Source organism: Anopheles arabiensis, chromosome 2 (genome assembly GCF_016920715.1).
Source record: "Anopheles arabiensis isolate DONGOLA chromosome 2, AaraD3, whole genome shotgun sequence".
NCBI classification, from domain to species: domain Eukaryota; kingdom Metazoa; phylum Arthropoda; class Insecta; order Diptera; family Culicidae; genus Anopheles; species Anopheles arabiensis.
This window is the reverse complement of record NC_053517.1, coordinates 36140309-36166899: the sequence shown is the minus strand read 5'-3', so window position 1 is coordinate 36166899 and position 26591 is coordinate 36140309. Positions and strand designations below refer to the sequence as shown.

Sequence of the window (26591 nt, the reverse complement as noted above, 5' to 3'; positions counted from 1 at the left end):
TGATAATTAAACCGTAATTTTACCTTTCCATTTTTAGCTCCGTTTTTGTATTATTCATGCTAAATTTGAGTAATTTTCTACAACTTCACAGTCAACTGGAATGTCCAATTGCACCCATTGGCGAGAAAACAAATCCTTTCACCTCGCCTCATTTTCCTTTCATCCACACACCACGAAAAGCGCGTCCGAGGGGCAGATTTGACGCGTGCCATTCCGATGAACTGGCTCGATCGTGCGTGGTGTGTGCGTGTGCAGAGCGCCAGGAGTGTTGGGCCATTTTAGATCGACGCGATTCAGTCGTCCGACCGACCGACCAGTGTTGTGCAAATTGGAAATGAAACAATAGACACGCGCGACACCGAGCGGAAAAAGTGCTTGTAAGTTTCTTTCATCCGTGTATGTGTGTGCGTGTGTGCTAGATTGTTTAGCAAGTGGCCCCGGGGGAAGCGGGTAAAGCAGTTCGGGCAAGGCAAGACAAAGGGACACCTGACTGTGTGGTACACCGTGATGGAAAAGTTGTTTTGCCCTGTTGTCACCAAGCCTACAGTTGCCCCTCCGGGGCAGTGCTGTTGTCAGCGCAGCGGTGGAAGGCGCGGAATGGTTTGCAGTGGAAAGTGGTTTTAAAACGAAACCCCTTCGCCCCATCACCCATCGAAGAAGGCCAGATTTCCATTCCGTTGCTCGGTGCTCCACTTTGCTCAGCAGCAGCATCATCACAGCAGCAGCGGCAGCCCCAAGCGAATCCATGGATAGCTGGAGAACTGTCAAAACAGTGCAAACCCGCTGCTGCTAACGAAACGGGGCCAAATTCTACGCGTGCAGTTGAATCTGTTTAATTAGACAAATCGTGAACACTTCCATCGCATTCGCTGCAGGACGATACGTCTCGGAATAGTAGTCCCGGCTGAATCATCAAGCAGACCGCTCGGGGCGTACTGGTACAGAAATACAGAAAGAAAAAGTGTCTGGGTGCGGTCGGGACGTGTAAACTATACAGGGGCATCTGTACAACACAGTGAAAACTATACGGGGCCAGAGCAGTGACGGAAACACACCGAAACGGCAAGAACAGGCTCCCTCGCATTACCAGCCAGCGGGTGCAGTTTTTGCTGAGCCAAGCCCGATTATTCTTGCTTATCGCACAGTGTCGGTCCGCCGTACGTGTGTGCAGTCAAAAAGAATCGTCGAATCCCCGCTGTGCGTGTGTGATTGTGTGTGTGTGTTTCTGTGCACGTTCGTGCATGCGTGTCAAGGAATTTAAGGAAAGCAACAACTAATCAATGATCGATAGAGGGCTGTAACCGGAAGCCCTCCCGCGGGCCGGTCAGAAGAGTGGCAACGGCGGGCGGCGGTGGCGGCACATTTTATTGAACAATCAGCGCATCACAACAACTGCTGTGTACAGGCGGGGGGTTGCTAGCAAGTAGTTCATGTTACCAACGGGCAAACGGGAAGAAGCAGACGAAACCGCTGCTGTCTGTATTTCCGTTTTTTTTTCGGCGGTTCGGAGCGAAAAAAGAACAACAACATTCTCCAGCTACGACGTCGTGATCTCATTTCGTGCCAGTATTTCTAGTGTTTGTCAACCGCAACGGGGTGGGGTAGTCGATAGGAGAGAGGAGGGAGTGTGTGGTAGCAGCATCCAATAATTACTTCCCCGCGAAAAGAGGGCAGTGGCCTGGTGGGGTGTTTTAGCATATTTCGGTTCTAATAAGTCAGCGACACTGAGTTAGTAGCGGGCCATCCCAGATAGTGTGCGTGTGTGTTACTATGTGAGCGAAGGGAAAAGAGTGCTGCAGGAAGAGATCGTTTGGATGGTGTCATTCCGTAGAATCACACAGGTTCTTTGTTGCCGTGCAGCTTTTTTCCCTTATTCTCGCAGTGCAAGTGCAGACCCGGGAACGACGTCTCTCTCACTGCACAAGTGCAGACCTCCATGTGTGTGTTTGTGTGTGTGTGTGCTTGCGATGGTAGAGAGTTTTCTGGTGCCCAAAATCCGTGATTAATGCAACGTTGGTTCTAATGCTTTGTTATACAATTTTTTTTTCTCATATTCATAGGGTGTGAAGAACGGGTCGAATTTCTAGCAGCAGTTGAAACCACGAACGTCGTCACTCGTAAACTGTTTGTTTTAGAAGTGCGTACAGTGTGTATTTGTGTGTGTGTGTGGCTGTGTGTTTGCAGCGTTGTCAAGCTAGGCAGATCGTAGTGTGTCATAGCAACGGAAAAGGGACGGCAGCCGGCCGGGACAAGAGGGAAACGATAAAGCAGAACACAGAAGCAGCGAACGCGCGCGCGTCTGCATTAATTACTAAACCGGGCGGCGGGGACCATCCACGTACCCACTGCCGAACAGCGAAACGTACGCCACAACTGGGAAGGAACGAAGTCAGTCCAAGCAAGACGACGACGACGACGACGGCGACGGTCGCGCACACAATCGCTCCACTCGGCGAGGCCTTTGAGCTAGGGTAGAGAAGAATCAAATCATCATCATCATCGTTAGTAGATTCGTCATACTTCTTGCGCTGCCGCGCAACATCTGTACCCTGCCCGTAGTTTCCGCCCCGGTTGCGGCTGCCCGGTCTGCTCAATGCATCTGCCCGCCTTACGACGACGGTGTACCGCTATCGGTGGCTAGGCAAGTGGTCGTACACGAGTACACTGCAGGTACTACTAGAGGTAGCTGTGCTGCGCGCCTAACCTTCCCAGACCGCGCGGACTGCCGTTGCGTGCGCGATGGATAATTCGCGTAATGAGTCGAAAATGTCGCGACTGGCCGACTATTTCGTCATCGTTGGATACGATCACGAGAAAGAGCGTAAGTCAAACCATGTTGGGGGGGAGGGGTGCTGATTTACTTTTTGCTTATTTTTTTTCTTCTTTTCATTTAATATTTGTCCTGCGTTTGCCCTGTGTACAGTTCAGCAATAGCGCCATCGACGCGACGCGGCAACACGACCGATAGAACGTGCAGCAATTAGATGGTCGCAAACGCAGCGAATGTAGCTTTATCAGTCCGGTGATGCCCTTTAGGTGGCTAAAACCGTTGACTGCGATCACAGACAGCTGTCCTTTTTGCTGTGCGCGCTTCACTGATAGCCGGCAGTGTGTGGCAGCGCTATGGTAAATAGTGTGGACACATTTGAACAAATATGCAGCGCAACAAGCGCTTTGCTGTGGCAACCACACATGGTTTCTGCATTCCACTGCACCGCCAGAGACCAGACGGTGGGGTGTGGTTTTGCGGTGCATTTCGACGCGTTTTGCCGTGCCAGTGTGTCGCTTTTGTACAATGCTGCACATTGTCGCAGTGTGGCCCTTCTCTAGGGCAGTATTATCTGTGTGTCGTCGAACGCGGCCCCTCAATCCCTGCGACTCACACACACGGGCTCAGGAACAGTACATTTGCTATTAAATTTATAACGGAAGATTATCGGAGTACTGCCACCGGTATCAGCAAACGATAAGCAATACAGGACACTAAAAGCGACGATAAAAAGGTATCGCATGCTTATCTACTACATTGTGCAGCATTGCAAAAGAGACATTCTATCGATGCCAATGCAGCCAATGATAAAAACAAGCGTGATGGAAGTTGTTCCCTTTGGACGCATCTAGGCGTAGATCGATCATCGGATCTTATCGCGCGCAGGCGAACTCATCTCGCACACAACGCGTGGCGCAGCCGCCGTTTCGCGCTCGTTACGCTCAGGAATGCATTTAAATGTGACCCTTGCCGTTGCCCCAATAGACCCCGGACACATCTTTCTAACACGACTAATCAAACCAATTTTCTTCTCTTTTTTCTCATCGCTTCATACTATGTACCCTCCAAGTCTCTATCAATCGTGGACATTCTTTTGTAGTTGTGTGAGAGAAACCGTACAGAGATAGAGATCAACGATTGATGGTGGGATGCTAATGGACAGAGCATGAATTTCTCTGATAGGAGCCGAATGTATAACGTTACTATCTATCTGGAAGGTTTTCTCTAGCTTTGGGTGTACGTGGAGTGTGGTTTTGCCATTTGTATTCCAAATAATTAGAATATTTTTAACAAAGAACTCACCTTTTTTCTACTGCTCATTAGTAAAATGTAATATTAAAATTATTTGCCGTAATCAAAACTGTTTTTAAAAGCCTTTCCTATTGAAAAAACTCATTAAAGCCACGTTTTCCAATGCCCTTGTGTGGAAACCATTAATGGAATTAAACAGATCGGCAATAAAAACCACTCGGATATCACGGCCATTTCTACTACTCTGTTCTCTCCTTTTTATGGTCCCCTTTTTCCTTTCCTCCCTCTACATACTCGTGTGTGGGTGCTTATGTGCGCTGCTCCCCCTTTGACCACACATTTTCGGTTGGAATTTCCTTTTCGCGATCTTTCGATCGTAACGGAGTGAGTTTTTTGTTGTTTCGTTGCACTAGAGTGTTGCCCATCCGTGTCCGGCCACTGGCGAGCTCCACTGGCGCCCGTGTTTGTTCCGCCACCCTTGTGGCTGGTGTTGTGAACAACTAACGACGCTAAATTGTGTTTCGCTAGCAAAGTTTTCCTCCTCGACACGTTCGCATTAAAGTCCAAAGCACGGCAAACAGGCAAACAGAACAACCATTTACGCCCGTCGTAGCGCTTATGTATAGAAGAAAACCTTCCCCCTTTTTCCAAAGTGAGAAAATGTGTTATGGGTTTGGAAGGAAGAAAAGAAACATACAAAACACCGCTTCAATGTGTGTTTGTTTTCGTTTTTTCCACCATCAAGCAGGCGGGGAGGCTTTTGCGTTACTTAAAGTGAGTTTCATTTTCGAATTCGCCGTGTGCGTTACACTGCCGCATGGCGAATTAATCGTTTCTGGTGACCGATAAAAGTAATGAAGTGAAACATTGCTGGGTTTATTCAATTAATTAACAGCAGTACTGTTAGCTGACGTTTTTGTGGGTATTTCCACATTTTTTGTCATTTTGAGTCATTTAATGCTGCTCAAGAGAAGGACAACTACGTGCCGTACGGATGACGCATTCTCTCCGGGGCGCGCGTTCGAGTTCAGCGTGACTCTCGTGTATCAACATTGCCTTTTTCCCTCCCCATAAGAAATTGCGTCGATATAATTTATACGCTTCGAACCATCTAATCACACTCACTCACTTACCTACTGCTACACTACGGCAATCACTAACATATCTCCCGCATTATAACCGGCCGCTGATCGTGTGCTGATGACGGTTTGCGCTCACTTTCGCCGATCGATCGGCACACTTCTTCACCACGGCGAACTTTGCGAAGAGTGGATGAAAAATGTGACTACAACTGCGCGAAAAACTCCACTCTTCCCTCGCTCGCGTAACAACGCATGGTGAAAATGAATGAAGAAAAGCATACGCACCGTGGTGGTGGCGGTGTAGCAGGTGGAAACAGATGAAAATCCGCGCTACCCAAGCTTGGCTAAAGTGATGAGACAGGGAAGGGAAGGATTGCCACCGGTTGGTCAGTGTCAAAAGCAATACAAACCATTAGCGTTTCTCAGCTCTGGAGCCGTTGGGGGGAGAGCCAATACTAAGAAAGGAGAGGGGGAAAAGGAAAGCGAACGGAACCATCACGATCACAGTGCAGCTCCATTCCACATGAAGTACGTGGAGAGTGAAATCTAAATCAAGAGTACAGTGGAGGAATTTATTCGACCGGCGACCGGTGTGAAGCATATGAACGTGTTGGAGGGGTTTTTTTTCCTCACCCAGTGGTCATAAGCTGCTAGCGGGAAGAAAGATGGTATGAAGGTAATGTGTGCGCGGGGTACGTTGGTGTTAGTAGCGTTCGGTCTGGATTTATTTGTTTGTTTACCTAAACTAAGCTAGTCGCTTTTTTGGGGTGGCTTTCTTTGTCCGAAGCTCCATTTCACCCATTTGCTGAGGTATGCTGCATTTCGTTTACTACAAGTAACATTATGGCGATGAAGGTATTACATGCATGATTTGGTCGTAAAGTTTAATGTTTTTGGCTGGTTGTTAAACTAAATGTAAAAAAAAACCCTTACTTCAATGGGCTGACTCATCAAATATGCAGTCAATTGAATTATTTCTTGTAACTACCACCTATGAGTTGGATTAAATGATATATTTATTCAGAGTGTCTAATTCCGTTTGCACTTTATAATCTGGCAAACATGGTTCTGCTATTGGAAAGTTCAACATCTGGAACATCTTATTGGCGGGTGATTCCTACTATTTGATTTATTTGGCGTTTTTGTTTGGCTTAAGCGGACTGTATGTTTTGGGGTCTGAGTCACTTCCGTTAAGTCGAGATTTAAAAAACACGCTTAGCCTTACTAGCACAGACTGAGTTATTTGTCTGTTCTTCTCTATCCCTGTACTTAGTGATGGGTAAAGATGGCAAAAATCCGGAGTCGACTACGATCCGAACTGAAAATTTCGGAATCGCCGTCCAGCATTACAGGGATTTCCAATAGAACTCAAGACCGCGGTATACTTTTTCAATCGGCGGGAGTCAATTGCAAGGCGGACAAATCCGCAGATCCCGGTATCGTTTTCACGTATCGTTCCGTAATTTTACGATTGACTCCGATACATCAAAGTGTCCTGCGATCTTGAGTTGTATCGGAAAACCCTGTATATAGAGTCGTTGTACGGAACTGTCCGGAATCGTCCGAATTCATTTGAAGTCTTCGATGTCGTCCGAAGTCGTTTGAAGTCGGCCGGAGTCGGCCGGAGTCATTGGGAGTCTGAGTCATCCGGAGTCCTTCGGAGTCTTCCGAGTCGTCCGGAATCGTACGGAGTCGTTTGGAATCGGAGTCATCCGGAGTCATCCGGAGTCTTCCGGAGTCGTCCAGAGTCTTCCGGAGTCTTCCAGAATCTCCGGAGGCATCCGGAGTCGTTCTGAGTTGTTTGGAGTCGATCGGAGTCGTCCTGAGTCGTCCAGAATCGGTTGGAGTCCTTTGTTTCGAAGGACGACTCAGACCGACTCCAGACGACTCCGGTCCCAAACGCCTCTGGAAAACTTCGTACAACTCCGAGCCACTCCGGACGACTCCGTACGACTCGGGATGACTCGGATTGATGACTCAACGACTCCGGCCGACTCCGGACGACTCCGAACAACTCCGAACAACTCCGAGCGACTCAGACACCGGGCAGAACTAGTGGATAGGATGTTGCCGTAGTCGGAATCGGACTAACAATAGCCGGAGTCCGATTGGAGTCGTGGGTGTGCTCCAAAGAGCACATCACTACCCCACTGACTTGCATAATTTTAAGGCACTGCTGCCTTTTTTTACAGAATCTACAATAAATTACTCAGTTAGGTGTATTTGAGAGGCAAAGTTGTTGTAATTGAGCATGTTCATAAAACCATGCTTGAGCGAACTTTCTATTGGGTTGTGAAATCGTTCTCCAGATGAAATTCTATGTACTCGTTTTGTAACATTTTTTCCTATTGATTTTCCCAGGAACCGGTTCGAGGAGTGGAAAAATTATTCAAAGATTTCCCGAGAAAGATTGGCCCGACACACCGTTCATAGAAGGAATAGAATTGGTAAGTTTTGGAAATCTAAATTTCGAAGTAACACGGCTAATCGATTCCAATTCACTTCGCAGTTCTGTCAGCCACAAGGATGGGCCCTCTCCACGATCCGCCAGGAGCCCCAATTCTTTGTGTCGGTGCTCACCGACATGGATGGCAACCGGCATTACTGCGCGTGCCTGAGCTTCAACGAAACGATCGCTATCACGCCGAGCAAACCGATCGACGAGGAGGAGGAGGACGACAATCTGTCCCCGTCGGGCGGCGGACCAGCAGGCGGCGGCGTGCTGGCCAACAGTGGGCCGCCCTCCATCACGCACCATAGCATCATGTATGCGCCCAAGTGTCTCGTAATCGTCTCGCGGCTGGAGTACATCGAAGCGTTTCGCAACTGTCTCGGCACGATCTACACGGTGTACCTGGAGAGCCTGAAGTTTCAGCTGCACTATCTGATCGGCAGCATTCTGGGCTGCATACAGGTGCCGCCGCCCGGTGGACCGCCGGTACGCTTTTCGATCGGTGCGGGCGACAAGCAGATCCTGCAGCCGCCGCTCTCCAACACGCTGCCCGTGACGGGATCGTGCGTCAGCGTGCTGTTCCACCAGCTCGGCATCAAGAACGTGATGTTGCTGTTCTGCGCCGTCATGACCGAGCACAAGATACTGTTTCACTCGACCAGCTACACGCGCCTTACGGACAGCTGCCGGGCGCTGACCGCGCTAATGTACCCGTTCCGGTACAGTCTCGTTTACATTCCGATACTGCCCGCCTCGCTGCTGGAGGTGCTGACGATGCCGACTACCTTTATCATGGGCATCCACAGCTCGTTGCGGTCGGAGATAAGCGAAATACTGGACGTGATCGTGGCCGATCTCGACGGTGGATCGATACACATTCCCGAGTCGCTGGTGCCACCGATCGCCCGGCTGCCGGCTTCGCTCTGGGACTCGACCGAGCATGCGCTGCGGATGGTGCTGCATCCGGAGCTGGCGCTGGCAGATCTCGCCTTCCCGGTCGGCAGTAGTCTGCACGGCCCGGGGCTCAACAACAACATCAACCAGAGCATGGCGATGGCACCGGTCGGCGGCGGCATTAGCAACGGGTACAGCTTCCGCGAGCAGAAGAACGACATTATGCTGGACAAGGAAATACGGGCCGTGTTTATGCGCCTGTTTGCCCAGCTGCTGCAGGGTTACCGGTCCTACCTCACGCTCATTCGCATCAACCCGAAACCGATCATACAGTTCCATCGGGCCGGCTTTCTCGGCGCGCGGGAGCTGGTGGACTGCGAGTTTCTGTCGCGCGTGCTGGACAGCATGTTCTTCACGGGGTTTGTGACCGAGCGCGGTCCACCGTGGCGTGCGTGCGATGCGTGGGACGAGCTGTACAGCACGATGAACGATCTGCTCAAGTCGGAATTGCTCGATCCCGCCCTGGTGCTGGCCCACATACAGGATCTCGCGAAGCAGCTGTACGCGAACGAGTACCCGAACCCGCAGCCCTTTCAGCAGAAAATTCTGCGCCCCCCGGACGGTGCGTTCGCGCGTATTCATCAACCCCCGATGCCGCTGATCGACGCGCAGGAGGTACAGAACGTGATCAACGATGGGCTGCAGGCGAACGATTTGCAGTCGCGCATGCAGCCAGTGCGGGTGAAGCTGCGCATCGTACCGATGGGACCGTACCTGAAGCCGGCCCCGCAGGAAACGCGCCCGACCGTGAACAACAGCGCCCGCAAGCTGGAGGTGTTGCGCAACTGCATCAGCTGCATCTTTGACAATAAAATCACGGAGGCGCGCAAGAGCTTCCCGGCGGTGCTTCGGATACTGAAGCAGCGGGAGGCCCGGCTCACCATGTGCCGCGAGCTGGCCAAGATCGGGCAGGGCAACAAGCAGCTCGACCATCAGCAGTTCGATCTCGTGATCAAGCTGATGAACCGTGCGCTGCAGGACGACTCGGCGAAGGACGAGTATGGGGTGGCGGCGGCGCTGCTGCCGCTGTCCTCGCTGTTTTGCCGCAAGCTGTGCACGGGCGTGATACAGTTCGCGTACACCTGCATCCAGGACCACCCGGTGTGGAAGTCGCAACAGTTCTGGGAGGACGCCTACTACCAGGAGGTGCAGACCGCGATCAAGGAGCTGTACCTGCCGCTAGCGAACTGGCCCAAGCCGAGCGGAATCGGGGGTGGCATCGGTGGTGGCGGCCTTGCGGACAGCAGCGCCCTGCTGTCGCAGTCCATGTCGCGCGACAAGCTGGACCGTGCGTCGTTGCTGTCGCGCGCCCAGGAACCGTCGGCGCTGGAGATTGCGGCCGACCAGATGGGCAAGTGGGCCACGATGGACGCGGTCACGCAGAAGGAGCTGACGAACAAGGAGGAAAGCACGCTGTACAGCCACGCGATACACTACGCCTACCGGATGGTGTACCTGCTGGTGCCGCAGGACGTCGGCGGCGCCGTCGGCCGGGTGCAGCGCGACAAGGACGGGCGGCATCTCGAGGACGACACGAGCGTGTCGAACAGTGTGATCGAGTCGCGCAGCCACAACAGCGACCACAACAGCGACGAAGGGTTCGAGGAGCACGATCCGGGCGAGACGGGCAGCGCGGTCACGAAGATGGTGTGCAAGTTCATCGATCGCGTCTGCACCGAGGGCAACGTGACGGCGGAGCACGTGCGCAACCTGCACCAGATGGTGCCGGGCACGATCCAGATGCACATCGAGACGCTGGAGGCGGTCGCGCGGGAAGCGAAGCGCATACCGCCGATCCAGAAGCCGAAGCTCCAGTACCCGGTGCTGCTGCAGGAGGAGAAGATAATCGGCGAGCTGCGCGCGTACCTGCTGGCGGACGGACGGGAAGACAAGGAGGGCGGCAGCAGCGGGACGATGCTGCCGGCGGAGGGTGCCCTCTTCCTCACCAACTATCGGGTGGTGTTCCGTGGGTCGCCGTGCGATTCGTACTCGTGCGAGCAGAGCGTGGTGCGCGCGTTCCCCATCTCCTCGCTCACGAAGGAGAAGCGGCTGACCGTGATCTATCTGCAGCATCTCGAGCAGGTGCTGCCGGAGGGGATGCAGCTGCGGTCCTGCACCTTCCAGCTGATAAAGGTCGCGTTCGACGAGGAGGTGCCGCAGGAGCAGGTCGACGCGTTCCGCAAGGCGGTGCACAAGATCCGCCACCCGGAGGACGAGTTCGGGCACTTTGCGTTTGCGACGCACGGGCTGGCCCATCCGGGGCTGCTCGGGCCGGGCCACAAGGTGAAGGAGAAGAACGCCACGTTGAAGGATTTCGCGAAGAAAACGCTCCTGCGGACGGCAATGAAGGCCGGGTTTAAGCAGAAGGCGGGCGCCACCAAGCGCAAATACATACTGCCCGGCGCGGTCGAGTATGACGATGCGTACGGTAGCGGTGGGCTGCTGGGGGTCGGTGGCCCGAGTGGAGGTGGCGGCTCCGGGGGCGGTGGAGGCGGTATGGGTGAGAGCAACAACAACAACGACGACGACGACGTGTCGGATGAGGGCACCGATACGCTTCCGCGCGTGCACGTGAAGGACGTGGAGCGGCTGAAGGAGCGTAGCTACGTGCGCGACTGGTTGCGGCTGGGGCTGGGCGATGTGCAGTCGACCGGTTACCGGATTTCGCCCGTCAACAGCAACTACAGCATCTGCCGGACGTACCCGGCGATGCTGGTGTGCCCGAAGGAGGTGACGGACGATTCGTTGCGCTGTATGGCGCGGTGCTACAAGCAGCACCGCATACCGGTGGCAACGTGGCGGCATCGGAACGGAGCCACGCTGCTGCGTGGCGCCATCCCGCAGGCCAAGGGCGTGATGGGAATGCTTAAGGGCCATCCCGGTTCGGCGAATGCGTCCACGGATAGCACGAGCTTCCAGGAGCAGGATCGCTACTTCGTGCAGGTGATCAAGATGACACCGCACACGCGCACCATTCGCCATCAGGCGTGGGGCGGACTGTCCGACTCGAACATCTCGCTCGACTCGCTCGCCCTCGCCGCGAGCAATCTGATGACGCGCTCGGACATGTCCACGCTCACGCCGGACACGGGACGGAAGCAACATCACCACGGGCATCACGAGGCCGGCAATGGTGGGGCCAATGCTGGCGGCAGTGGCGGCGGCGGCCTGTATTCGATCAACAATTCCTCATTCTCCAGCTTCGGAGCGATGCGATCGAACATCGTGAAGGCGAACAAGTGGGCATCGCTGAAACCGAACCGCAACTCGACGTCGGCAGCGGTCGGCGCCGGTCCCGATTCGACCAGCCTGCGGGACGTGAACCATTGGGAGCGGGACGGTGCCGGCGGTAGCCATCACCATCACCACCATCTTCACCACGGCGGTGGGGCAGGGCCGGGACACCCAGGTGGCGGCCAGCAGTCGCACTACGCATTCCAGCGCGTTCCGCTCTACTTTCTGGGCGAAAAGTCCCAGTCCAAGTCGGCGAAGCTGTCGGAAATGTACGCCGAGTTCATTCCGGTCGACTACACGGACGTGCGGCATTCGCGCACGGCGTTCAAAAAGCTGATGCGTGCCTGCCTGCCGTCCTGCGACACGAACGAGCCGGACCAAACGTTCGCCAAGCTGGTGGAGCAGTCGGACTGGCTGCAACAGATTCGCGGCCTGCTGCAGCTCTCCGGCGCCGTGGTCGATCTCATGGACCTGCAGGAATCGAGCGTGACGCTAGCGCTCGAGGACGGGTGGGACGTGACGGCCCAAATTTCCTCCCTCGCGCAGCTCTGTCTCGATCCGTACTACCGCACGATCGAGGGCTTCCGGGTGCTGATCGAGAAGGAGTGGCTCGCGTTCGGGCATCGGTTTGGCCATCGGAGCAATCTGAAGCCGAACTCCAGCTCCGGCTCCCCGTTTGCGCCGACGTTCCTGCAGTTCCTGGATGCGGTGCACCAGATACAGCAGCAGTTTCCGCTGGCGTTCGAGTTTAACGAGTTTTACCTGCGCTTCCTGGCGTACCATCATGTGTCGTGCCGGTTCCGCACGTTCCTGTTCGACTGCGAGCTGGAGCGGGTCGATTTTGGCATAACGGCGATCGACGATAAGCGCGGCTCGCTCAATTCGCACCACAAGCACGTGGTGGAAGCGCTCACGATTTCCGACGACGATAATCTCATCTATCCCGGCATGGGCGGCGGTAGCGGCGGTGGCAACGGCGGTGTGCCGGGAAGTGGTGGCCCCGGTGGCCCCATCGGTAGTTCTTCGGCGGGTGGCGGCGGCGGCGGCGGTGGCGGCGGTGGCGTGCTGGGCGGCGCCAGAAACAGCAACACGCAAAAGTTTGGTCCCTCGCTGTTCGACTACATCGAACGGCAGCATGCCAAGTCGCCCATGTTCTACAACTTTATGTACACGCCCGATCCGGAACGGACGGTGTTGCGGCCGCAGAGCGCGATATCGGTGCTGGAGATTTGGTCGTACTATCTCGGGGAGGAGCTCGCCCAGGGACCGCCGTACGATCCGGAGCTGGTCGGTAGCGACAATATGGAGGACGACTGTGATTACATGTACTCGACGGCAGCGGGCGGTAGCGGCGGGCCGGGCAATGCTGGCAGCTTGGGTAGCACCAGCGGTACCGGCGGTCCGTCCGGGGCGATGATGCTCCGACAGCCGAGACGCCGTGTGGTGACGGTGAACTATGACAGCTTGAGCCGGTACGAGGCGGACGCGTTCACCAAGCTGCTGGACGAGCTGAAGACGGCCGAGGCGGAGCGAGGGCTGTTGCCGCAGAAGTGGCGCCAGGTGTGGGACAAGCTGGAGCCACCGCATTCGGATTCGCTCACCCGCCATGCGTCGTTCAGCAGTGCGCTGGTGCGCTCGCACGGTCGACTGCTGCACAAAAGGTAGGAACGGATTTGCGGCGCTGGTGTGTTTTACTTACTTCTGTTTCTGGCACACCATTACAGGTCAACGCTGGAAATTCTCATGCGCGGTCGGCAGGCAGGATTCCATCAGGAGAACTTTTTGCATCCTCATCGCTTTGAAAAGCACGTGTACTCGGCACCGGTCAACTGTAACCACTGCGGTAACGTTCTCTGGGGCCCTCTGCTGAACGGTTTAAGGTAGGTGCGGTAGGAGGTTTTAGTTTGAAAACGATTTACTGAAATGAATTTCCCATTTCTTTCCGTTTTTGGTTCGGAAACAGGTGCGTTGATTGTGGCAATACCTATCACGAGAAATGTGCGGAATCGGTTCCGAAAAATTGTACCAAATACAAGGCGGTCGAAGGTGGCAACCAGCCGACGCTGGCCCGTACGCAGGGCGACAATAATAGCGTCTCGTCTAGTGTAAACACGACCAATACCAACAGTCAGCATTACTACGAACAGTACGACAGCAAGGTGGCGGACGATCGCACCCATGAAGGGTAAGCGGCATGGTAGTGCGGGAAGGGTAAATCTGGTTTTAATCACTGTTGCCACCCCTCTTTACAGCTACCTCTACAAACGCGGCGCAATCTTAAAGAACTGGAAGCAGCGTTGGTTCGTGCTGGACTCGCACAAACATCAGCTGCGGTACTACGATACAATGGATGATTGTAGCTGCAAGGGGTATATAGGTAAGGCGGCATTTGGGTAGACAATTCCACACACCATTGAACTATAATGCACTGGTTTTTTTTTTTGGTTTCCCGCAGAGCTGGCTGAAGTACAATCGGTCGCGCAAGCGCCACCACAAACAGCACCAGCACCCTCGAAGAAGATCGATGATCGTGCATTCTTCGACGTAAGTATACTCGACACGGCGGATCGAATGCGACAGCTGTTACAAGAAAACGTGCCCTTTCCACTTGCAGCTCAAAACAAGCCGCCGAACGTACAATTTCTACGCCCAGGAAGCGTCCAGCGCGCAGGAGTGGATCGAGAAAATTCAAGCCTGCCTGCAGTAAAAGCACCGTCGTCTACCTACCTCCCACGTCCTCGGTATTAGGCTGATACTTTATATCGCGTAGAGCACTGAGGTGCACGGTCTCGAAGTATGTAGCTAAACGAAAATATTCGCATTCGCGTGGCAGAAGAGTCTAGTCTGTGTAAGCATGCCACCAATCATTATTTGATCCATTTTAGCTGTTTGCGGTATTTATTTTTGACTATCCTAGATGTCCTCCCGTTTTGTTTCGTTTCGAATTGCCTACAAGGTACTGCTGTCCGCTCGAGAAGAGGCGTGCTCGCACCGCTCTCTGTCCACCGCTATCGGTATTCGCTTATGAGCACACCTCTCAACCTCTCCCATTTAGTAGTGGACGTAATAATCATAATGCTCAACCGACAAACGGAAATGCCAGATGTGTTTGCCGTTTCCAAGGATCAAACGATAAACCCACAGTTGCTTATCGGATCGGATGTATTTTAGGTTCAGTTTTTCGTTTTGCTTTGGTTGACCGGAATGAACAACGTGGTGGCATTTGTTCCGGTAGATAGCTAATTTATTTAGCACTTGAGGCGATTTACGCGCCTTCGAAGTGATGCGGGTTATCTCATTCTTTTACTGTTACTGTTAAGCTAAGACCCTTTGGTTTATTTGTTGTGTTTCATATCCTTCTGCTACGTACCCGGGGGGAGGGAGGGGAGTTTATGAAATTTTAGATTTAGATGTCGCTCTGCGTGCAAACTGCTACGCTCCACATCTACTGTATGATTTGTTTGTTTTCACTTTGCACCAAAGTGAAGAACGAATTCCCTCCCCATTCACCCCGAAACGCATCGCTCAATAATCGGCAAGTGGGAGAACAGCCGTGCAACAACTAGTTGTGGCTAGATCGGCTCGAAATATGGGAACCGTACGATCACAAGTAACGTTTTCTATTATTTAAATGTGATATGTGATGTAATAAGGTGACGTAGCACCAGCTGCAAAGGGTAAACTGTAAGCCGTAGCAATAGCGCGCGCGCCTCCAAGAACGGGAGGTATGCATACCTCTATACACCAATAATCGATAATAACGTAAGAGTAGATAACAGCACATTGTCAGCTTTGTATCCGCAAGGTGCACTATCGAGAGCTCCGTTGGTGGCAGCGCTCGACGAATGTATCGCTTTTTTTCCTTCCCTTTTGAAGTCGCAATGATTTGGGCGTTGTTACAGCTGCATTGTTAGTGTGTAAAATAAATGCTTATCAAAGCTCTAGGCTAAATCAAATTGATCAGTACCCGTCGCACCAGGGTACGATGTGTGCGTATCTGCCCGTTCACGATATTCCCGATATATTCACCTATCGTTAAAAACGGGTTATGCCGACGACGTTTCATGCCGAGTGCCATGCCAGTCGATACTAAAGCATAGTCGATGTGTGTTTAGGGGGGTGTATGTTTCGTAGGCCCCTACCATTATTTTTTGTCTTAAATTAAGAACCAACAACTGCCAGTGATCGGTGAAAAGCTGCGTTTTGTTTTCTGCCTTCACTTCCTTTACATCCCACATTATATGATATACTTCCAAAGATACGAGATATTAGAATGCTCTGTTTAGCAGAAGACTAGCCAGAAATCTTACTGTTGTAAATTAGCCGCTTAATTGCTTGAATTATGATCTGAAATGCAAAACACGCAATACGGACGGGAACACACACACAAACACGCGCGCGCGATGGGGGTACAGGGTTCGTTGTTACTTGTTATCGGATGGCTCGGAAAATTGCTACCAAGAATAGTTTACTTTGTAGATACAGTGCGCTGAATTATTATCCGTTTGAGCTTAACCAATTACCGATACCGAATTCATATCAGTTTTCAACAGGGTACAGGGTCGATGTTGTAGAAAGATAGTCAACCATCTTGCTCTTCAGCACGTCCGTCAACCTGCTGTTCAATCTTCCCACCAACTGCTTTACTTAAACCTTTACGCATAGCATGACTCTATACGGGGCTGGAAATGGTTATTTTCCGAAGATTTACCGTCATAGCACATTTAAAGGGAAAATCAATTTACACTGTCAAAGTTTTTGGTACATTCGAAAGAGCATCAATAAGGGTTCGTACATGCGTATTCAAATTGGTAAGCAAGAGGCAAACCAAAAAAACAAAACACAAAACCCGTGCTTCTATAAAGTACAGACAGCAGCAATATAATATTTGTGGTAGAAAGGCACACCAACTAAGTACGCACTCAAGTAAAACCGAAAGCGACCTCAAGCCGATCGTACATTCAGTTGCAAGGTCTGCCTGTTACAAGTGTATCTTGCGTATAAATAAATGTATGTTGTACAAAATGAAGCAAACGGGCTGGCAGATCGTAAATGAGTCCATCCGAACAAAATCTGGCGAAATTTATCACGGACCAACGGTGCTAATATGGTTGCTAATGTCGGCAACAAGGATCGGGAGATCAAACGTGTTCTTGCCGATGATCAACTATAGAAACAACTATCCTTCTACCAAAAGCCATCTAACATCGAGGAAATCTGAAAAACAAACAAACTATTTGATCCCGATGATTTGATTTGAAGAATGATCCCGTATGTGTGAAAAGACAGTATGGACGTAAGGATGTCGCGCCCAACAGGTGAGTATGTGAGTAACTAAGAAAAAAACCTTTAACACCCATTTATTACATAACTAGTATACAAACAGCTTCTTAACTATAGCTCTAGCTTCTAAATGTGAATGATAGATATGATGTTAGTGTGTTTTCTGAACGAATTTTGTGAAACATCAACACAACCTCTCTAAACGGCCGTTCCGTTAACGAAATCATACTGCCCAACGGAAGAACTGTCCGCTGGGCTGTTGAGAAACAGTTGGGAATGGGATTTGCGCCTTTCCTGCTCGATACGGTCCAGATCGAAAACGGGCGATGGCAGCGAATGATTGCGGCTGCCTGTAATCGTTACCTGCTGTTGATGTTGCGTTCCATTGTGTCGATGGTGCTGATGATGCACATGACGATGTGACTGTTGCTGCTGCTGGGATTGCTGTAGCATAGGGCGTAATGGTGGTGGTGTTGCCGGCTGACTGATGGGTACGAATATCTGGGGCGAAAGGATGGTTGGACGGCGCAACTGATGATGATGCTGCTGCTGCTGCTGCTGGGTAGTTAGATCACCGTAACTCCGGTACATATGAGAGGCAGAGGAAAAATCCTCCCGCTGATGTTGCCCACCAGCGGACAGGGCGGAAGTGTAGGTGGGTGGAGGAGGAGGATCCAGATATTTGGGACAATAAGAGGTGGTTGATGTACGGTTGATGTCTATAGAGGCAGGGTGTTGTAACGAGTGTCTTACGCCACCTTTGTGCCATCTGCTATCCGAAGTGAGATCTTCGAGTGAAACGTTTGCCCTAAAATATACCCGCAAAATGTAAATTTCTTCACAAACCTGTGGACAGTGGGCCCCAACATTATATGCTCACCTTGCTGGTTCCAGTAAAAGTCCGCTGGCAGAAATTCGCTTCCGCTCCAGCGCTATCCGCTCACCGAATCCGCCCGTCTCGTCTTCCGGTTCGCTGGCGGCTAGATGACGTTGCTGAAAGTTACGCGGTAGCGTTTGTCTGTAGTCGACCGAACGTGCACGTCCGATCGGATCCCGCCGACGCCCATACCGGCCATCGGTATCATGCATCAAATCATCCAACGAGTTGTCCGAATGTATGCGCTGCCGATAGTTGGATGTGCTGCTGGGCGGAAGCTGATCCTGAGTTGCTAGTCGGCGTCTTGCGTCTGCCGTCGAGTTGCGTCTTCGCTGTGAGGAGGAACGGTTGCGTGCAGCCGGGCCAGGCGAATGGAGCGATGAAGAGGACGGATCCACCACGTACACGCTCCGGTAGCTGTCGTCACCGTTGCGACCATCGATGTAGTAGATGTTCTTTGGTTTTGGCCGTGGTCCCACTTTTTTGCAGAACTCATTGAACAGCTTCTCTTTGGAAAGCTCCCGGGACAGATAGTGACGGGACAGACCGCATATGTTGTTCACTTTCCCCGTCATCTCATCGTCGCTACGCGCGGGTGATCGGGAACGGGCTCGTCGATTGCGCACTGAGCCTTCCTGCTCACCGAGCGGGACTAGATCTGTGTAGGTTGAAACACTGCGCGTGAGCTTACCCGTTGACGACCAGTAATGGGTGTACTCCATGTTGCTATCCGGTGTGCGAGCATCAACGCCCTGGTCTGTACGTTCGCCATCGCCGTTGGCTCGTACCCGCGACCAGGTAACACTCCGGTCAGGTTTTACCTGTGCCGGCTCCATGTAGAGCAGATCCGTAAGACTCTTCGACAACCCTTCGTGCGTCATTCTTCCATATGCACGTCTATGCAGATTACATTCCACCTCATTGTCGTCCACCTGTTGTTCGCGTTGCTGCTGAAGTTGTGACTGCTGCTGTTGCTGCTCCTGCTCGAAGTAATATCGCGGCGATGTCTCACAGTCGTCGAGCCCATCGTAAGGGTATCGGTAGTCAACGATAGGTGGACCATCTTGGTGATCTTTTCCAGACTCTTCGCCCGGATGGGCCCATTCCCGGCGGTAGTGCAGATTGTACTGTATGCCACCGGACAGGTTCTGGTAGGTGGGGTAGGACGATGACTGGTCACCGTGATGCGCACTGTCGTACTCGTCCTGCTGCACGTTGGAGTAGATCAGCACGTTCAAGATGCCCGACAGCTCGGTAATGATGAACCCGAACACGTACAGCAGGAAGCTTTGCCCGTAGCGGAACGAAAACTGGGGCGCCTGCAGGGACGACCTTGGCCGCAGCTTGGAACCTATTTCTGCCTTCAGTATCGAGATGTACATTATCAGGCCAATCAGCATCAGCAACCCTGTGCGTGGAAAGGATGAAATACGAGATATCGGGACTCTGTATTGGGAAAAGCCATCGAGAGGTATGTGCCTGGCCGTGGCAAGCAAGTGCTAGCCTGCGGGTGAAACATTACCTACCGGATATTATAAATAGCACCCCGGAGACGAAGTAGCAGATTTTGTGCTTCGTCGAGCACATGGCCACCAGGAACAGGCCGTAGCTGACGATGAGGACCCCGTTCGAGGCGAGAAAGAACGGTGACGAATGCGTTACGGTATCTGCAAATAAGGAGACCGATAATTATTTCCGCACCTGCCCACCACTTCCGGTGCACCCGTGCACATCACACCAACAACACTGGCACACACACACACGGGGGCGCCCAGTTTTGGGGTGTACGATCAAACTACCCGTGTCCTCCCTACTGCAACAAAAAATGACATATTGAAGGTGTCTAAACTCGCTTGGAAATTCATTGCGAAAGTGTTTCCGAATTTCTGACCCGATTTGGGGTGCTGCGTGAACAAAAATATGGCATTAGATGGGGAAAAGGTGATTTGGGACATACAGGACACACACACACACACACACACACACACATGCACACATGCATACCAGACACAGTCCGGAAACATACAAGCCTGCCAAACATAATTGGATTATCGGTGCATGATACCACACACACCGACCGTTATCCGTGTTACCTATGTCCACCTGAGGAAATGTTCAAAGTGCCTTTTTTTTGGAAGGCGTTAGGTAATGCTTCGTTTCGGGCCTAGCGGAGGGGTCGGAGTTGCCATGATTGCACATTACCCTATGATCGCTTGTGCTCGAATCGAAAGCAATGGCAATGGTTGCCGCCGATACGTGACGGTGGCAATTGCTGGATAGTGCCACCGTTTTTAGGGACGGAAACGGAAGACTGACAAAGAAGGTTTCATTGACCGTTTTTAATTCGAAAGTAGTTCTAATGAAAGTGTCTTTCTTAATGCCTCATCGCAAACGAAAAGGGTAAAGAGTGTATTTAAATCATCTAACAGCGCCACCCATACATAATGTATGCCTAATTAAACGCTGTTTTCCCCCATTGCTCCACAAAATAATCGCTCATATCAAACGACTCGTTCGTTTTCCGTGGAAGGGAATTTTAATCTCGTCTAATGTACAACTCACGTACAAACATACACAGGGAGCCTTAACGGTGGTGCCGGGATGTGTACAAATTATGAGGAACGAATGCTGATGCTTCACACGAATCGTTCCGATTCGTGCTAAGTGCACACCGGGGTGCCCTATTGCATTGATGCACAGCTCTTGCCCAAGATTTTGTCACGGTTTGTTCAATGAAGAAAGCAATGATGGTTTGATAATGCGGCATCGGGATACATTGCAGCGGCGTAGTAGGCGTTCCAGTTGACACACAAACAATCGGGTGCATTCATTTGAAAAGAGGGGAGTTGGGGGATGCAAAGACAAGTTGCAGCAAATGAAAAGGAAAATCTCGGTCATCTGGTCACCTGGCCAGTGGGAAGCTGATCGATGACCGGCGGAGGTGTAAAGGCGGTCCAGTTCAGGGTAGAACAAGGGCACTGTCGGTGGACCGGTGGACCGAACCATCACACCTACTTTGCGAACGGTTGTCTGGAACGGTGCCCCAACTCTCGCTAGCACCTCGTGTTCTCCCACTCTCACCCGCTCCTTTTCATACTAATACTATGCTGATGCACATCAAAAGGATTCTGGTTCTGTTGATAATTATATTACATCATAATGGGGACACAACTCGGTGGTGGTATCGGTTCCCTAGCCGTATGGCTGACCATAGCGCGGCCATTAGCTTTGAACGACGTTTTGTGGGTGACCGCGTGTTAGTAGAGTTACTACAGGTAGATGGACCACCAATGCATTCTCGCAAGTGCTACTAAAGGGTGATAGTGTCGCAGTAATATCTAGTTTTTTGTTTTCTAGATTACTAGTTTTATTAGGGTTGGGGTTTTATTAGGGTTGAACTGTCTGGTAGTACAGTCGTCAACTCGTACGACGTAACAACATGCCCGTCATGGGTTCAAATCCCGAATAGATCGTGCCCCCATACGTAGGATTGACTATCCTGCTATGGTAACAACAAGTCACTGAAAGCCAAAGCTCACTTCACTAGTGAGTACAGGCAGGCCTTGACCGACAGCGGTTGTTGTGCCAAAGACGAAGACGAACTTCGCTAGGCCGCTAAGAGTTAACATTATCCTATGGCTCAATGCAGGGATTTTTTTTGGAACTGGTGTACTTCATAGGTTTATTGCATTTTTTTTCTTTATGCAATTGATTGTTTTCAAATATATATTTTGTTATACTGTCTTTAATCATTCAACGATATTGACGATATAAATGTATTATAAATAAACATATTCAATTTCTTTAGTAGTTTAGCAAGGACATTGTTAGAGAATGTTGACTTGGCAGGGAATCCACTGAATTTTTAATTGTTTCACATAGATTTTTTAACCTCGTGCCACTGTTTATTGAGCATTTCCTAAAACAATTTGAATGTTAGGGTTTGACCTGCTATGGTGCTGAGAAGAAAAGGCAAATCACGCGCCACGTGCTAAATAGGAAGAAAAAGGTCCTTAGCACATGTTTAAAGTTTAATTTCTACATGTTTATACTATTAGTAGATGGCGATAGGACTGCCATAAAACGAGGAAGAGATTTGCAACAAAGTGTTTTTATCTCCAGTAATTTAGAAATATGAACTGTTCTGCCAAAAAGCTCCTCTTAAAGAAAGCGCATGTTCAAAACATTATATTTTTTTGGAACAATTTCCCAAAACTGCCATGTTACAGGAATATTCTTGATAAGCTTTGAACAATTGAGGCATTCTTTCGCCTTTCTGGCTGAAAATTCGTTCCTTTTCTCGTGTTCTCGCTTATCATAATTTCTCCACTGGTGTAAATTTAAGCCCTTAAAACATACACCAAGCTTTGGATTTAACCAACAACGTCCCGGACCAATTCGGCGAGCGTTAGGCCGACCCTTTGCCGGGTATGGGCACCGTTCATTAGTACCACACCAACCCAAAAGCACCGTGTTCCACCCATCCAAGCGATATGACTGTGCATTGTTTCTGCGCCATACTTACACGGAATGGCATTCGTCGAATCGTTCGGATCCGGGCTGTATCCCTCGGTCGGGAAGTAGTCAATGCTCGAGCATTGGAATTCATCGCCTCCCATTTGATGCTGCGATTGTCCCGGGGCGGTACCACCTGTGGAAATTAAAATGTAAAAATCGAATGAAAAACAGTACAACCACTACCAGTGAAATGATGCAAGGTGCAGCATTGCTTCTAGCACGTTTAGCTTCGTTTTGAGTGCAAGATTCGAACTCTTAAGCAATCGATGGAGGGGAGAGGAAAGGTAAAAAAATAATAAATCAGAAGGAAAGGAAAATCAGAGACCTCAACTTCGAACGGGGATAGCAAAAAAAGGGATAAAACAAGCTGAAGGTGCAAAAAAAAGAGCAACAACAAAAAAGCGAAGATGAAGCAAACTGCCGTCAAGTGTCATTTCCGATGTGTCGTGGCGCTGTATCCGGTGCGGTAAGCGGCTGGGTACAACTTGTGCCTAGACTCTGGTGAGCACCCAGTGCTGAACTGGGACTCCACACCCCCTCGTAAGGGTAGGTTGCGACTTGGGACGGGTTGTTGCATCGTTCGAGCGGTTAAACCCCGTCGACCCGCCGTTTCTCGCAGTCGGTCGCGATTTTTCTACGATTTCCGATTTCCGGTGATTACGGTGTACCACCGGGTGGAGTTTACTACCTTTGGACTGATGGTCCTGGGGATGTGTCTCGAACCACACGCCTCTGATTTTACCGCACCAGCTGAGAGAGGGTTTATTTCAGCGAGTAGATATATATCGTTTCGGGTGTACGAGGTAGGTGAAAATTATAAAAATACCCTGGAAAACTATCTGGAGACAGAGTACGTAACCTTTACGCGGACATGGTAGTAGCGTTGGATTTGTATGCTTTTCTTCGTTCTTACGTTCTCGCAATTTGATTTGAAGACTCGCATTGCGAACCAAGTTACTGGTAATTGGTGCCCCCGGCAAAAGAGTACACTGTTAAACTGTGTTACTGCTACTGTTCTTCGCCACAAATTCACTTACACAAACACTTCTTCCCAGGCACGCCATTTTTCGGACATCCTTCCAACGCTTTCGGTCAAATGAAATCAAAAATCAATTTCGCCACTAATGATCATTGCTGTATCCGTTACCATAGTTACGGTGGGCGAACGCTTTGTGAATTCGCTTTGTTTAGCGAACCAGCAAGCGTTGTTCATTACAGTTCATCACTTCCGGAAGTAACTTCGAGCGTGATGAAAATAAAGGTACCTTTAACTCATCCGGCCCCGTAACCATCGATAGGGAATTTTAGGTAAAACTCTACGGCGTAACACATTCTTCGGTGCACTTTAATATTACGTTGAACGGTATTTCGATGCAAACAAAAGCAGCAACTTACCACTGTACTTGCTGCAAAGCATCCACAGCGATGATTTGGTGTACTTGGTCAGGAACGCACCGCTGAGATCGTCTTTCGTGGCCGGTATCAGGTGCGGATGCTGTATGTTCAGTTGCTGCTGGTTGTGCACGCTGTTGATGCTAGTGGTCGGCGTCAGTGTGCTCTGCCCGTGCGTATTGTTGTGGTACGTTGTGACCGGGATCTTCTCCTCGGTTAGTAACCACTGTGGTCCGACTACTGCAGCAATTACGAGAGCTAAAGAAAAGCTGTACAGTGCGATTCCCCAAGAAGGTAAGTTCAGATTACAAAACGCCCAAAACACAGCACTTTGCATTCTTTCATGCCGGGATGTGCAAACGTCTTTGTCTGCTGTGGTCTGTTGCTATGGTAGTTTGTCACCTTCGATAGAATATTCTTTGAAGACACGAGTAAGTGCAACACAACAGCACCATACTAACCTGGAGACGACGGGCGTTATCATTAGCATCCAGTGCTGGCTTCTAGTCATTCCGTTCGATCGTTCCGAGTCAGATCCGCCACCGCTGGACAGCGTAGCGAAGGAGCAAATGTTCTTTAGCCGCTCAAACCGACCCCGGTGCGGCTCGTTGATGCTGATGCCCGAGTCTTCCCGGCAGAGGCGATTTCCGATCAACGCTAGATCACCGTTCGCCAGCTGCACCTCGATGCCGTTGTCGTCGTAATTGTTCGACCGTCGGCCATAGCTGCCGACGCGTTCCGAAACGGTCGGCAACGGACGGACAGCGGCTCCACCGGACGTTCCACGGTGCGATCGCTCCTGCTCGTACTCCATCTCGGCAGCCGCTGCTAATCCATTGAAGGGAAAGCGATGGACGGCCGGTGGAAACACAGCCGGAACGCTCGTATCCATCATGGACGGATCGAGCGAATCATCCAGCGAAATGGTGGACGGTGCACGGCGCTGCTGCACCGTGTGAATACGCATTTTCGGATAATTCTTTCCTTTTTCTCACACAGTATCACTTAGTAGGCGTAGGCTAGAGCACACAAAACATGGGTTATGTTTAGCACACGCATTTAAAATCCGCGAACATTGGTCAAACACGCGAACTCGCCGTTGCGAGTGACTTCAACGGCACAGCTTCCAGGTAACGGTGTGACACACAGGCCAACGACGAAGACGACGAAGATGCACTTCTGCGCTATTGCCATCGACGATGGTGGTTGGTACGCGACTGAACCCGCGGGAAGGTTCGTTCTCGAGCACGACCGAGCACGTGGTGGTTGGAAAATTCGCACGCGCTCTCGCATCAGGACACGAAGACGATCCGGTTCGTGCCGCGTCGTGTCCGTAAACGCGAGACGTACAGCGCGCTCGCATTCTTTCCACAGCAATCAATATGCGTGAAGTTATGAATGAATTTTGGGAAAAGAAGAAAAAACAACTAATAACTTCAAAATTTGGTAACCTGCCAAGTTATTTAGTCTGCGTGTATGTGTGGGTTGTAGTTTTTATTTTCAATTTCCTTATTTTCTTCCTTCACAGTTCCCTGCACGGAAATACGCACCGTTGTGGTGTTACGAGCGCTTGCACCCCGGCACTATATGCATGCATTAATTGGTGTGTGTAGTAAATTATGCTCTTCTAAAAAACACATTCCGGCTCCTGTATTGATGTGGTGACGATTGGACACGTGGTGGTGCGTGTTTTCCTTAAATTGCTTCCGTATTTCACTAATTCTTAATTTACTTTTCAATTAGCGCAAGTGTGCTTCCGTTAGAATTGTATTATTGTTCGCAAATGGTGTGTATTTTTTCTTCGGTTGTTTAGTTACGTTTGCACCGCTCTAGGTTAGTAGTTCTCGTTTTGCTATGCGCTGCGGTTGTTGGACATTTCCCCTAAATTATACATCTTACTTATTAGCATAACTAATGTCAGACATTCGCTATCGCACACAACACAACGGGGGGGGGGGGGGGTTTTATCCACTTGTTTCATACATCATATCTTTTAACGCACACCCACTCCCTGCCCGCACCCTTCTAAATCCAATGTCACAGTTAAAACTTACGCAAATCTTACCACAATCTGACTTTCGATCTCATTTTTGAAATCATCGATCCCCCCGGGTATTATCTTTATGTTTATTCCTGCCTTTTTTTGTTCATGCATTACACTATTCCTCGCCACAAAACAACTACGATAAAGCTCTTGCGTGTTGTGTGTGTGTGTATGTGTGTATATGGGTGTGTTATCTTACTGGTTGCCTAGGTTTATACGCTAAATACTTCCTTGTAAATATATAGTGCGCTAGAATCATTTGCCCACGGCGTGTGCAGCCTGGCAGCATGTAGTGCAACTGCATAACGTATTGAGCGCGCGCGGTCGCCCAAAGAACGCAACATCCGCGGGGGGTGAGGGTGGGTGGTGGTAACAATAATACCTAGGATGGGATGTATGTGTGTTTGTGTTGCTAAAGGTGAAATCATTATAGGAATGGCAAAACGAGAAATTAAAACACAAGGATACCTCTTTGGCCGAATTCGGCTTCCGTTGGTCACACGGGTACTCTTTACCTAGCGATCTTCCCATTTCCGTCTCCAAACATGCACACGCTTACTACAAACGACAGACGACGACGACGACGACATACTGACATATCTCTTTATAAGGCAACCACAGTAGAAAAGCGTAGATAAAAAGAGTAGGCGTAGAAAATGTGTGCTAGCACTCGCACTTGAACCAACCGTGCACTTACGCTAGGACTGTTAGGACGATTTGCAGAACTTTATAAC

At 50.7% G+C, this 26591-nt stretch overlaps 2 protein-coding genes across 3 annotated transcripts; one reads left to right on the top strand and one right to left on the bottom strand.

The window, feature by feature from the left end:
• The first annotated feature begins 21 nt into the window (after positions 1-21).
• LOC120895264 (myotubularin-related protein 13) lies at positions 22-16772 on the top strand. 2 transcript variants are annotated; one of them, XM_040298432.1, is made up of 9 exons: positions 22-377; positions 2061-2821; positions 7465-7550; positions 7613-13404; positions 13468-13623; positions 13707-13928; positions 13996-14120; positions 14199-14287; positions 14358-16772. In XM_040298432.1, exons 2-9 carry the CDS (start codon positions 2740-2742, stop codon positions 14448-14450), a joined length of 6645 nt encoding a protein of 2214 aa, XP_040154366.1. In that variant the 5' UTR covers positions 22-377; positions 2061-2739; the 3' UTR covers positions 14451-16772. The 2 variants fall into 2 exon arrangements, with proteins under 2 accessions (XP_040154366.1, XP_040154367.1); XM_040298433.1 differs by lacking the exon at positions 22-377 and adding an exon at positions 414-938.
• A 294-nt stretch (positions 16773-17066) lies between these two features.
• On the bottom strand, positions 17067-25154 carry LOC120893561. The gene is made up of 6 exons (XM_040295526.1): positions 24275-25154; positions 23817-24082; positions 22429-22554; positions 19430-19570; positions 17907-19311; positions 17067-17834 (listed from the first exon to the last, which is right to left on the bottom strand). Exons 1-6 carry the CDS (start codon positions 24778-24780, stop codon positions 17225-17227), a joined length of 3054 nt encoding a protein of 1017 aa, XP_040151460.1. The 5' UTR covers positions 24781-25154; the 3' UTR covers positions 17067-17224.
• Positions 25155-26591: the final 1437 nt, after the last annotated feature.